The sequence below is a fragment of the Euprymna scolopes genome, chromosome 10 (genome assembly GCF_053919585.1).
Source record: "Euprymna scolopes isolate OS-2025 chromosome 10, ASM5391958v1, whole genome shotgun sequence".
Taxonomy (NCBI): domain Eukaryota; kingdom Metazoa; phylum Mollusca; class Cephalopoda; order Sepiida; family Sepiolidae; genus Euprymna; species Euprymna scolopes.
In genome coordinates, this window is record NC_136491.1 from 26,874,609 (window position 1) to 26,888,890 (window position 14,282).

At 35.8% G+C, this 14,282-nt stretch overlaps 1 protein-coding gene across 1 annotated transcript in view; it reads left to right on the top strand.

The window, feature by feature from the left end:
* LOC145285883 (surfeit locus protein 4-like) overlaps positions 1-14,282 on the top strand; it is a 65,714-nt gene that overhangs the window by 21,404 nt on the left and 30,028 nt on the right. Inside the window, exon 2 of the mRNA XM_080134344.1 lies at positions 6,283-6,546. Coding sequence (XP_079990470.1) covers positions 6,283-6,546 — 264 coding nt within the window. The remainder of the gene's footprint in view (positions 1-6,282; positions 6,547-14,282) is intronic.

Consider the following 14,282-nt stretch of genomic DNA (forward strand, 5'->3'; position numbering starts at 1 on the left):
AATTTTATTTTTCAGCAGCAATTTTCTGTATTTTTTAAATTTCTCTAATATGTTGGGCTTTTTATTATCTTAATAGATTCTAATTATAAGTTGTTTATATTTGTAAGTATATCTATCAAGTGTGAATGAATCTGTGGTGTAATTACTATTTTGATAAATGAACTGGACAGTGAATGCAACTAGCTAAGTTAGCTATAGTCAGAATCCACAACCTTTCCCACAATTCTCATTTCATCCTTGTACAAGATTGTGTGTGTGTGAATGGCAAGGTGCTGAGTTTTGCTGCCATATTTACATGGTTAATCCACAGTTTCACAAAAGTAGATTGAGCTATCAGTGTTCAGAATGAGACCCTAATGGAAAAGTTGGGGGTGACATGATGAACTCCGACCTTTCGACGATGTCAGATTGTCAATCATGCATTTTTCTTTCTGTCATCTTATAGTTCAATCTTGAATTCCTATAGTGATGTTCTCGTTATTCATTGCTCAGCGTTAACCGTTAGTTCAGAAGTTGACCTGAAAAAAAATGCAATGGTAGTTATATAAAAATGATAAATATCACATACATAAAGTGAACTGAGATTTTCTCCTATTGTATTGACCGGTATAGCTTCATCATAAACAAGCTACATACCAAAAATTGCTTTGTTAATTATTTTGAACCTAAGTCGAGGAAAATTAAATTTCATCTTAATTCGATTTTTACCTATTTTTATATTTGTTTCCTTCACTCATTTGTGTTTTGATTACTGATGCTGATTTTAAGCAAGAAGTTGGAGATAATTCTCTTAATTACGTCTCTTACCGTAGCCTATAAGGAAATATAGAAGAAATATTAGTCATCTTTTTGTATTACACTGTGCGTTCACTAACTTCAGAAGTATCAGTATGCAGACCTAACAATAACCAAAAAAATAATAAAAAAAAATAATAAAAATGCTTCTAATTATTAACTTACTAGCAGATGTACCCTGCGTTGGTGAATATTAAACGTAACATTAAATTTCCTTTTAAAAAAAAAAAAAAAAAGTAAAAAAAAAACAAAGAAACTGAAACCTGTGCATGTAAATATTGTTTTTTCTAAACAGTTCACTTCTTGTAAGTTAAAAAAAAGAAAAATACTAGAGTTGTGATTGAAGCCAAAACCTGAAGACAGTGAGTCAAACATGATACCCATTAGGCCAGCTTGCAACGATCTTTAAAGTGTTTTCAAACTTACCTATTCTTAACATAAAGAACCTGCCATGTGAACAATTCACACATGCGCAGTTGTGAAACGGTAAAATCCGATGATCGCCAAGTACCAGTTTTTCAATTTTTACCCCTAGCGACCCTTTTCCTGAGGGAACTCAATTAAATATTTCCACATATCTGAATACCCTATATACCAAATTTCAAGTTAGTAGAAATTTGAGTATATAGCTTGAGAGTTGGCCTTGCAAACATTCTCACATTTATAGATATATAGATTAGGTCTCATTGTCCTATAAATAGCACACCAAATAATTTCTTTTTAAAATCTATACGATAATATTACTCTGGAGAAGGGATGAATTTGATTTATATTTAACTTCTCTAAATTGTTGGGACCCTCTGAGAAATTCTTGTAAAATTTGCTGAAATTCTATTTGTTCGATGATGTATGAACTCTTATGAGTCTTACAATAGTAAGCAGTTTACTTATTTCCTGAGTTGCAATGTGGTCCCTTGTAAACTGCTTTGCTCCTTACCATAACGTGTTAATTTTATCTTTATTTCTAAAATATGCTGCATATATCCAGTGTTCTATAGGGGAGTCAATATTTCGCTTTTTAAATAAAATAACTTTTTCTGGTCGATTTGTTAATTCTAACCCATTTTTAGTTATTACACAAACTGTCAACTTGATATAGTAAAAAGTTTAGATGCTCTGGGACTTATTTTTTCTCTTTGGTCAGTGCAGGAGAAATCTTTCAAGATTAAGACAATTTAAATTTTGATCCTAGTAAAGAGTGCCCTTTTTTTATTTATTTATTTTTTAGTGGGTGGGGGAAATCTTCTCTTAAAATTCTACCTTTTGCCTTTGTGGGGAGGTAAGTGAATACAAACCTTGATTCCAGTAAAGCAACTGGCCCTGACGGTATTCCAATCATAGTACTCAAAAAACTTCAACCTGAACTAGCGCCCATACTTACAAAACTGTTTAAAGGTTGTCTTAAGGAGAATAGTTTCCCATCTCCCTGGAAAATTTCATCAGTATGCCCTGTATTTAAGAATTCAGGTGATCACTCATCCCCCTCTCAGTACAGGCCAATAAGTCTCCTGTGTGTCATGAGTAAGTTGCTGGAATCTGTGTTAAATACATAAGTAATCAACCATCTCAACAAAAATAACCTTAGTGACACTCAATATGGTTTCCGTTCTGCTAGATCTACAGCAGATGTGCTTACAGTTATATCTCAGGATTAGCAAATTTCTCGACGGAGGCAACCTTTCTAGGGCAATTGCTCTTGACATATCTAAGGCCTTTGATAGGGTATGGCATAAAGGTTTACTTCACAAGATCTCGAACTATGGTATAGCTGGAAATGTCTTCTCAATTATTAAATCATTTCTTTCTGATAGGTTCATAAGAGTAGTAGTCGAGGGGCAAAAATCAGAAGCTCACAGTATTAATGCTGGTGTCCCTCAGGGGTCCATCCTGGGCCCAACTCTTTTCCTGATCTACATTAATGATCTTTCAAATCACATCCTTACATCATTTGTAGACATTTATGCTGATGTCACTACCATTTATGGTAGCACATCCAAGACATTAAATGACCAAGTTCTCTCCGATTCTCTCTCCTCTGATCTTGAGCACGTAGTACAATGGGGAAACGAGTGGCTGGTTACTTTTAATGCATCTAAAACCAAGCTTCTCTCTTTACATCATCAACATTCTGATCCACATCTGGCATCAATTGAAATGAATGGCTCTCGTCTTCAGGAGGCCTCAAGTTTTGACAAGCTTCTGGGCTTGACCATTACTCCTGATCTTAAATGGAACACGTACATCAAATCTGTTGCCAAGGCCGCTGGACAAATGGTGGGATCTTTCTATCGATCCGGTAGATATCTCACTGCTGATGCAATTCTCTATCTATATAAGAGCCAGGTACGTCCAAGGATGGAATACTGTTGCCACATCTGGGCAGGAGCTGCTAGAAAGGACTTGTCCTGCCTTGATAGAGTTCAAATTAGACTTCGTAGCCTCGTAGGAGATGTCCTTTTCTCTTCCCTACAACCTCTATCTCACAGAAGAGATGTTGCGAGTTTGTCTCTGATGTATCATTATTTTTATGGAAAGTGTTCAACTGAGCTTCAATCTATGGTCCCCCTTCGCCTAACTTTCACAAGAACCACTTGTCTAGCTGAAAACACTATCAATAATTCCCCCTACTCTTTATCTGTGCCTAAACCTAAACGTAGATTTCATGAACAAAGCTTCTTTCTTAGAACTGCACGCCTGTGGAATTGTCTTCCGTTTTCCTGCTTTCCGGCTGACTACAATATGGTTATGTTCAAGTCTAACGTAAATAAGTTCTTGATGAGCCATTCCATATAAGTTATCAAATTTACCGAATTTTCATTAATAATGATTACTATATTGTCAAATTTCTACTGTACACTCTTTAACCCTTATCCTTGAGTGGCCTCTTGGCCTTGGAAATGTGGTGATGCCTGTGTAAAAAAAAAAAATAAATAAAGTTTAAAAAATATTTTTTTTATTATAAAAAAAAAAAAAAAAAAAAAAATGCCCCCCCCCTCAAGTAGTTGTACCAAATGAAATGCAATAATTTTTAGAATTTTCATGAAATTTTACCAACAGTATATTTAGGAGCATATAGACATATCATGTGTTAAATTTAACAAAATTTAAAAGGGTATACTGTTGCCATATTTGGAGAAGTGCTGCTTTAAAACACTCTTTTGCCTTGACAGAGTACAAAGCTGACTTTAAACTCCAATGGAATATATCCTCTTCTCTTCCCTACATTTGGTGCTGTCAGATTAGATACTGGTTTTATGACATAAAATACACCAAACATTAATTTCAAAACTAAATCTTGTTCTGTAAAGTTGAAAACAACTTTTTTTCTACAAAACAACCAAACCAAACACAATAAATAAATATTTGAAGATAAAAAGAACTTAAAGCATAAAAACTTTCCCAAATTATTCTATTCTGCATTAAATAACCCAAAAAAGGTTGATATACTGTAAAACAAAGCAACCAAACTGTTTCCTACAGCCTTTTTCTTATAAAAGAGAGGTTGCTAGTGTTTCTCTACTTATTTTCATGGTAAGTGCTTGACAGAACTCCAATCTATGGTTTCTCCCTGTAAAATCTTCACAGTAAGAATTCGTCTAGCTATGACTGAAAAAAAATTCTTTCTGTGTTCCCAAAGCTACACTGAACTTACATGAAAATAGTTTCTTTGTTAGAATTACCTGTCTGCCGAACATAATGCCACGAGACTGCTTCCCAGCTGACTACGACATGGTGATTTTCAAGGCCAATGTTAAAAAATTCTTCTTGAGCCATCTTTCTAAATAATCAAACTCTACCCAGTACCAACTATTACCAATGCGCCGGACATTCATTGACTCTTATCTTCAATTGGTTTTTGAGCCTTGATAATCGGTGACTCACTAGTACATAAATAAATTTAAAAAAAAAAAAAAAAAAAACATTGTAATAATTCCACTCCCTTCAAGTTCTTTGTAAAAAAAATCTGCTATTTTACTGTTTTAATAGTTAATAAAAAAACAAAGATTAATTTGTGACCCTTTGAAATGTGAAAGGAATTTGAAAGCTTGTAAACTGTCAAATAAAAACTCATTTCTTTGAAATTCTTAGCAAATTTTTTCTGGGTTAAAAATTTAAACTTTTGAAGACTATTTTCATCCAATGATGTTACAAATAGATTAAAGCATTACCTTAATAAAACTAATTTTTGTTTTAATGGTATATCAACCTTTTTTCAGGTTATTTATTGCTATATATATATATATATATATATATATATATATATATATATATATATGTCATTTTGGTAAAAGTTTTTGCTTCAATTTATTTTATATTTTTAAATATTTATTCATGGTGTTTGATTTGGTTATTTTGTTGAAAAATGTTGTTTTTGACTTTGCAGAACATGATTTTCTTTTTGCAAAGAAAAAGAAAACAATAACTTCAATGTTTGGTGCATTTTAGGCCAGGAAGCCAGTATCTTCAGACAGCCTGATCTGATAAGACTAGTAACAAAACTAGTTATAGTTTTATGACAATTTCGTTCGATTAAATAATAACCAAATGGTAGCGTAATAATTAAATTTAACTGTTTAATTTTATTTTAAAAATTAATAATTTGGTTAAAAGAACAAATATCAAAGGTTTCAACCTGCTATTAAATAATACTCAGTTGTTGTAAAATGATCTTTTCTCTTAGGGATGGTTTTTATTGCCTCATTCTTTTCTGCCTGTCTCCTGCCTAACAAACCAGGGGGTGTCATGTTATCTCTCTTCATTTAATCCCTTCCCTCCTCTCGTTGCTAATTGCATGAGCATTTGCGCTCTCCTGTGCCTATTTACTTAATTGTGTTTGTTTTCACGCATCTATTACAAGTGATTTGTAAACGGTTACAATCTATTTTCATCATTAGGGGTTTTGATCATTCCTAGAGGTTTCCTGACTTTAGATGCACCAAACATTGATTCTATTTTTATTTATTTTTTTTTCTTTGCAAAATCCAATCGTGTTCAACAGTCAAAAACAATAGCAATTTTCCTCAACAAAACAAGACTTTTTCCTCCAAAATTATTGGATTTGGTATTAAATAACTAAAAAGGGTTGATATGCCATAAAACAAACCAAACCTGGTTTCCTTCCACCTTGTTTTGTCTCTGGTTAAGCATTTCCATGTAGGATCCAATTGGCTGTTGAGGTCTCTCTCTGTTTTTGACCTTCCCCTTGATCTTTTGATTCTGTTGCTCTAGATGTTCACCTGTTGTCTGTAGATTTTGAAAGGTGGTCTGTTTTGCTCTTTTTAGGGTGGTGATTTTATTTACTCCAGTTTGCTGTCTGATCCAGGCGTTTCTTTTTCTTTCATGGAGATTGATTCTAGTCATAATGTATTTCAGTTTTAATTGTGCCACTTTTTTCTTTTCTTTTTTTTTTTTCTGCATTGAATACCCATGTTTTGCTGTCATGTTGTAACAGGCATTTGTTTTTTTTTATATTTCATTTTGCTTCAGATCCTCAGAAGCAGTAAACATTTTCTGCCTCATGTTGCTCGATCTTGTCTAATCGGCACCTTCTTGGAAGATGGTATCCGAATGTGGAATCAATGGAGTGAACAGCGTGATTACATGAATTCTACATGGAATTGTGGAGGATTTCTTGCTTCAATGTTTGTGCTCTTCAATCTTGTTGGACAGTTGGGTGGTTGTGTAATGGTCCTCAGCCGGCAAAGAGTACCCACAGCCTGTGCAATTTTGTTTGGAATTATTACCCTTCAGGTAAGTATTTTATTCATGAAGATTTCTGTCCTTTTCTCTTATGTTATGCCGCTGACTTGGAATGAGTGCTTTATACTGAACTTCAACAGTAAATGTGGTATTGTGATGATTAATCCATATTAATCCATAACTGTGCATCGAACTGATACCATAATACTTAGTTCCCTATACCTTAAAGGTCCATACAAAATTTCAGTTAGATTCGCTCAGTAGTTTCCAAGAAAAAGTGAAATGGACAGACATGCGGATAATACATATATATATTTAATTTTATATATTTTTAAATGAAACTAAAATATAAAAATATTATAAAAGTACTATCAAAATCTTGACCTTGAAAAATAGTGTGCGCCATCCCTAGGTCCGAGACCATCATATTGGGTTTGGCCATGATTGGTCCAGTGGTGTGGTCTGTAATAGAGTATGTATACATAGGCTGTGACCTTTTATCTTGGAAAATGGTGTGTACCATCCATAGATGAGGGACCATCATGCCATGTTCGGTCATGATCAGTTCAGTGGTGTGGGCTGTAGAAGATTTGTACACACACACACACACACAAAAATAATGTTACTACTTATATATATATATATATATATATATATATATATATATATAGTTAATGAATGAATGACAAAAGTCTATATTCCAAAGTTCATGATGTTGACCATTTTATATATTTATTTCATTCATTACAGACTTTATCATTCATTCAATATATTGCTCTGTAATTACATTGAGCTTCTTAAATAAGGATTGATATATATTATAAGGAAATAAAACATATAAACTAACAGGCCATCTGATATTGCCCAGTCATAAAATAAGCTTAAATATATTTTAATTTGTGCAGATTTTGCATTTATTATTATAGAACCAATTCTCTATTGATTATTATTTTGTATCCAATATATAGTAGTGATTTCAAAAGTTTAAAAACAAGAAAAATTTGACTTGGGTGCCTGCAGTGAGCATTTAAACCATAAAATAAATTTTCCATGCATTCGAATTGTCTGCGTCTGGAACACTTTAATCTATTTATTTATAAAAGTGTGTGTGTGTGTGTGTGTGTCTGAGGACAAACTTGAAATTTGGTATAAAGAGTATTCAGACATGTGGAAAACTTTTTAATCGGTTTTCATTTCGGGGGGGGGGGGGGCTTATAGGAGGGCAACTTGAAAACCTGGTATGTGGGGAGGAGGTCATTGGATTTTTATAGATTTGTCAACTATTTCACGATTGCACATTCGCAAATCGTTCTCATGACAGCTTCCTTATGTTAAGAATAAGTAGGTTTGAAAAGTGTGAGGCTGGTCTAATGGTTATCTTGACTCCCGATCTTTTGGTTTTGATCTCCGCTGAAGTCTCGATTTCTGCATTAATTGAAATATAATATACATATTTTACGACCTAGCAAGACAAGTCGTTTGCTAGTTTGATCAATAAAGTTTAATGTCAAATTTGCATATAAATCAGTCTTGACGTAAATTATTTTCTTATTAACCAAAGAAAATTGAGTGGATATGTCTAAAATGCAAACTTAAATTCCTGACATCTGTTGTTGGCTTTTTTTTTTTTTCTTTTTTTTTTTTTGTCTTTTCTTTTTTCTTTTTCTCTTTTTTCTTTTTCTCTTTTTTCTTTTTGTCTTTTTTCTTTTTCTCTTTTTCTCTTTTCTTTTTTTTTTGTCTTTTTCTCTGTCTTTTTTTCTTTTGTCTTTCTTTTCTTTTCTTTTGTCTTTCTTTTCTTTTCCTTTTTTCTTTTCCTTTTGTTCTTTTCCTTTTGTTCTTTTCCTTTTGTTCTTTTCCTTTTGTTTTCCTTTTTTTCTTTTCCATTTTTCTTTTCCTTTTGTTCTTTTCCTTTTGTTCTTTTCCTTTTGTTCTTTTCCTTTTGTTCTTTTCCTTTTGTTTTCCTTTTTTTCTTTTCCTTTTTTCTTTTCCTTTTTTCTTTTCCTTTTGTTCTTTTCCTTTTGTTCTTTTCCTTTTGTTCTTTTCCTTTTGTTCTTTTCCTTTTGTTCTTTTCCTTTTGTTCTTTTCCTTTTGTTCTTTTCCTTTTGTTCTTTTCCTTTTTTTCTTTTCCATTTTTTCTTTTCCTTTTTTCTTTTCCATTTTTTCTTTTCCTTTTTTTCTTTTCCTTTTTTTCTTTTCCATTTTTTCTTTTCCTTTTTTTCTTTTCCATTTTTTCTTTTCCTTTTTTCTTTTCCTTTTTTCTTTTCCATTTTTTCTTTTCCTTTTTTCTTTTCCTTTTTTCTTTTCCATTTTTTCTTTTCCTTTTTTCTTTTCCTTTTTTCTTTTCCTTTTTTCTTTTCCTTTTTTCTTTTCCTTTTTTCTTTTCCTTTTTTTCTTTTCCTTTTTTTCTTTTCCTTTTTTTCTTTTCCTTTTTTTCTTTTCCTTTTTTTCTTTTCCTTTTTTCTTTTCCTTTTTTTCTTTTCCTCCTTTGTTTTCCTCCTTTGTTTTCCTCCTTTGTTTTCCTTTTTTCTTTTCCTTTTTTCTTGTCCTTTTTTCTTTCTTTTCCTTTTTTCTTTTCCTCCTTTCTTTTCCTTTTTTCTTTCTCTTCTGTTCTTTTTTTTTTATTTCTCTCTTCCTCGTTTTTTGACAAAGCAACTATATCCAACCCTTTTACAGTAGAGATCTCTAGGTGTAAGAAAGCCTTTTACTCCAATAGTTTCTTCCTCAGAACTGCTAGACTTTATAACTCCCTTCTGGGATTCTGCTTTCCCAACTGTACTGGTATGCAGAAGTTCAAGTGTAATGTGAACAAACATCTTGCTACTCATCTCCTTCTTAATGCCTCTGCAAATTATGTCCCCGATAGTAGCCCTCTACTTCAAAGTTGCACTGTGCCTTGTTTGAGCTGAAAATTGATAAAAAAAAAAAAAAAAAACTGTTAAGAGATGTATCATTAGAATGTCCAACTAAATGCATACATTGTCTTGGTTAATGATTAGGTAACACTTGCTTCACCATAAAATTTGTCATTACTGTTTCTTTTTCCACCATAACCACCACCGACACTATAATTTTAAGCAAAATTATATAATTTCCAGAATAGGACTCAGCAGATTTTCCAAATAAATAGATAAATATTATTTCAACACTGTCCGTTTTCTGTATGTCGGTTTCTTATTTAATAAATTGTTAGGTGAAAGTACAAAATAGTTTAAAAAATAGCTTCCCCCTCTCCATATTAAAAATGGCTTTCTAAATAACATTATTTAAGCACAATCTGTATTCCGTATGTCAGTTTTTGATTTATTATAATGTTAGGTGAAAGTACAGAATAGTTAAAAACATACTCTCCATATATTAAGAATGGCTTTCTAAATGTTATTTTAGCATGGTCCATATTCTGTATGTCAGTTTTCTCTCCCTCCATATTAAATAAAGTAAATTTGAGATCATGAACAGCCTCAGCCATTTCCGGGACTAACTTCATATCCCCCGTTTCTTACAAATATATATGAAATAAAGTGATTTAGAGATCGTAAATTGTTTCCGCAATTTCCCAAACTTACACCATCCCGCCCCCCTTCTCGCTATTAAAAATCTATGTGAAATAAAATAATTTTGAGATTGTAAACTGCTTCAGCCATTTCCGGGACTTACTCCATATTTCTCTTCCTCACTTTTAAAATATATTCTGTGTCGGCTATTTTGTATTTTTTTTTTGAGGAGATAATGCCTGTTAAGAAACCATATTACGCTTACTTGACCTTTTTTTTTTCTGAGATCAAAGTGTAGTATCTGTTCTGATGCAGCATTTCGGTGATCTCATCTACTGGCCCCTCTCCATAAACAGAAAAAGTGGTAGGAGTGCTTGGGAGAATGAAAGACACCCTCACCTAAAAAAAGTTTGATAATCTCTGGTGGCCTCCAGAGTATTTTTAATAGCAATATGATGGTGCTTGTTCCACCCACCACCATCACCAACACTATGGTTTTAATACAAATGACATCACTTCCGGAATATGACTGTAGTTTTTCGAAATACATAGTTTCATTATAAATTGTTTGTATTTGGGGGCGTGGCTAAGGACGGACAGCCTTCAACGGAATTACTCACGGGCAGTCTTGGCCAGGCCTACCACGTCCTCACTGCTGAAGATTTCAGACCCATTTGTGACAGTGCTTAAAAGGTAAGTGACCATGTCTTTGAACTTGGCCACTTTTAATATGAGCGGCGTTAGGTGTCAAAGCAAGACCTTGTGCGTGTTGAGAGACCTGGTGTCCCTTAAGGTAGATATTGCCGCTATCCAGGAGACCCACTTTGTTAGTGACAGGGATTGTCAGGTGCTGGTAAGTGACTTGGATGTTTACTCAGCATATGGCAATACTTATAGTTGTGGAATCTCCTTGCTAGTGAATCGCACCCTGTCAGCATCGGTGAATGTTTATGTGGACAAGAACGGACGGGCGAGCGTTGTCGATATTGCCGTTGATAGCAGTGTTTTTTGGATTGTCACGGTTTATGCTCCCAATTCTGCGGTAGAGAGGGTTTCGTTTTTTTCGCCAGTTGGAGGGCTACCTTGAGGATCTGGAACGGGTAGTTTTAATGGGTGATTGGAATGCCATTCTTGATCTCAATAGATAAGGTTGAGGGGACTGGCTGGTTGGTGTGGTGTGACAGCTTTTTGTCTCACCTGATGGCTTGATGCGACTTCGTTGACAGATTTCATCTAGATCATCGAAGAGTTTGTCAGCTATTTGGCTGACTTGCCCCACCTCAGCGGCTAGCTGTGATGGTCTTATTATGGAACATGAGGTCATTACTGTGTTGAAGCAGGTCGGCTGCAGCAAGTCCCCGGGGCTTGATGGTCTATCCTACGAATTCTACTTGAGGCTATTGCTCATGTTGGTCTCTATTCTGAAGGATGTGTTCAACCATTTGTTTGCTCAGGGTTCCATCCCTGGACAGGTGACTAAGGGTGTGATCACATTGCTGAGGAAAGGTTAACGGTGTGGTGGGACGGAAAACTTTGATTTTAGATCCTTGACTCTACTAAACACAGAGTTAAAGATTTTGGCAAAGATTCTTGCAAATCGCTTGCAGGTTGTTATCACTGACTTGATCGAACCGGACCAGAGCTATGCTGTGAAGGGGAGATCGATTCAGGACAATCTTCATTTGATCCGCACGATCATAGAGGGAATAGAAGATGACACCAAAGCCATGCTGATCAGTTTAGATCAGTCCAAGGCATTCAATAGGGTCGATTATTGGTTCCTGGGATCTGTGCTAGTGGCCGTCTGTTTTAATCTGGACTTTGTGTTCAAGTCTAAGGTAAATAAGTTCTTGATGAGCCGTTCCATATAAGTTATTAAATTTACCAAATTTTCATTACTAATGATTACTATATTGACCAACTTCTACTGTACACTCTTTAACCCTTATCCTTGAGTGGCCTCTGGGCCTTGATAATGTGGTGATGCCTTTGTAAAATAAAAAAAAAAAAAAACTTCCGCAAGTGGATCTTTATCCTGTATGATAGGTCGACGGTAGTGGTGCAGATCAATGGTAAGCTGTCGGAGTCATTCGCCGTCTCTCGGTCGGTATGTCAGGGTTGTCCACTGTCGCCTCTTTTGTACATCCTGGTGTTGGAACCCCTCCTTCGCAAGTTAAAGGACGAGGTGGCTACACCAGTCCTGCGCGGAATTGCTTTACCTGGAGGCACACGAGCCACGGTTTCTACGTTCGCCGATGACGTCACCGTGTTTGTGTCTTGCCCCACAGACATTTAAGTGGTGACGAGGCGCTCGCTCGCTATGAAGAAGTAACAGGAGTAACAGGGGCCATCTTCAACTGCAGCAAATCTGTCGGCCTGCGGTTGGGGGCCTGGCCAGAGTAAATTCGCTTCCAGGCGTCTTCAGCTGGACCAATGGTTCAGTCCGTATTCTCGGTTTCTGGTTTGGACTGGGACTTCAGCTGGAGAAAAATTGGTCGGAAGTACAGAGAAAGGTCAAATCGTCAGTTAAGACTTGGATTAGAAGAAAATTGTCCTTAAAGGGTTGGGCGGAGGCGTGTGCTACATACCTCTTTCCGCTCATCCTTTACTGATTTTCTGTACTTCCTCTCCCTGCCGTATGCCTAACCCGCTTACAAAAGCGCCTAGACTCCCTTCTGTGGGACGAGGGTAAGCACTATTTCTGCAGAGAGGTCTATGTTCTGAGTCCAAGCAAGGGAGGCCTGGGACTGCCCAGTCTCTTGTGTCATAAAAATGTTGAGAGATTGGCCTTCTTGGGTCATTTGCTAGAGGAGAACGCTCCTTGGGTCCTTGCGGTTGAGAACTCGTTTGCCAATCTCAAACCCAACCCTTCAGTAGAAGGTCATCGTAGACCGAAGAATGAGCACAAGTTCTTTGCCGGATACCAAGCCACACAGAGTTTTGCCGGGGACCAGTGTCCTCGAACAGCCTAGGAAGAGACTTTATCTGGAGTTAGTGGACAGCACTGCAAAGGATCCTCTTGGAAGGCGGATGGGATGGTCGAGGGAGAAGATCTGCTCTCAGTGGAGTTGGGCGCCGGGACAGGATTTTCTGACTAATTTGAAATTTTCCTTTACCTGGTGACGAACTCAACATGTACAAAGAAGATACACAGGTCTGGTGTCGTCGTTGCGACGAACACAAGATCGAATCGATCAGTCATGCCTTTTTTCGTTGCAGCCGACTTCAGATCCTATTAGAGTACATCAGGGAGGTACAGCTCGCATCGATGCCAAGCGCCCATTTGCTCTCGACGAAAGGTATTTTTTGTACAGCATGAGCCGCCATTCACCAGGGAGGAAAGAATATTTTTCTTGGCGATCCTAGCAATAGCGCGTATAATGATATGGATCACACACCTCAAGTTGGTCTACGAAGGGACATCTGTTCCGGATCAAGATCTGATCGTTTACTTCAAACATTTGCTTAAAGTAAAGATCAGATGCGATTGGAGGAGGTTGCCTAGAGTGGACTTTAATAAGAGGTGGGTGCACAACACTAGTTTGTGCATCCGTCAAGAAGCCAATTTCGAATACGTGTTCCCTCCTTAAGCATGGCACAGGTGGTGTTGGTTCCTTCGGAACCCATCCTGCTAAGTTAGCCTAAGAAAATTTAAAGTGACTCTTGACTAGTGGTATAAATGAGATCCTGGCCCTGTTTTTGTTTTTTGGTGTTAGAGAACCTCCAAGTCTGCTCAACTCCTTGCACCACGTGTTTATTTTTGCTATCCCTGGTCATCCCCAACTCGGTGGTCACCTTCCACCTACCCCCACATTGTTTTTATTCCCATAGCTACTACCCCAATTAGAGATTTTCCTGCTTGTTTTCGGTCCCCCGGAAAACAGTGGCTAATCTATTACATAAATTTAAGGAAAGGGAGGGGGGTCCTTACTAACACACCCCACTAAGCTGTTTTACTTTTATTTCTGTATATGAACATTTTTTTAGATCTACCTAATCCCGATCACGAACTTTTGTACATAGTTACTCTAAATTTAAGACTTTTTTTTTTTTTTTTTTTTTTTCAAATTGTAAAATTGACTGCAATAAAATCTATATCTAAGATCAAAGTGTAGTATCTGTTCTGGTGCTGCACTTCATGTTTTGGTTCTCGGTTGGTGGAGTTCTTCATGACTAAAACAATTATTTTAAATTGTCAGAAAGTAAAGAGTAAAAAAAAATATACCTTACCCTCTCCATATTAAGAATGGCTTTCTAAATGTTATTTCAGCACAGTCCGTATTCCGTATGTCGGTT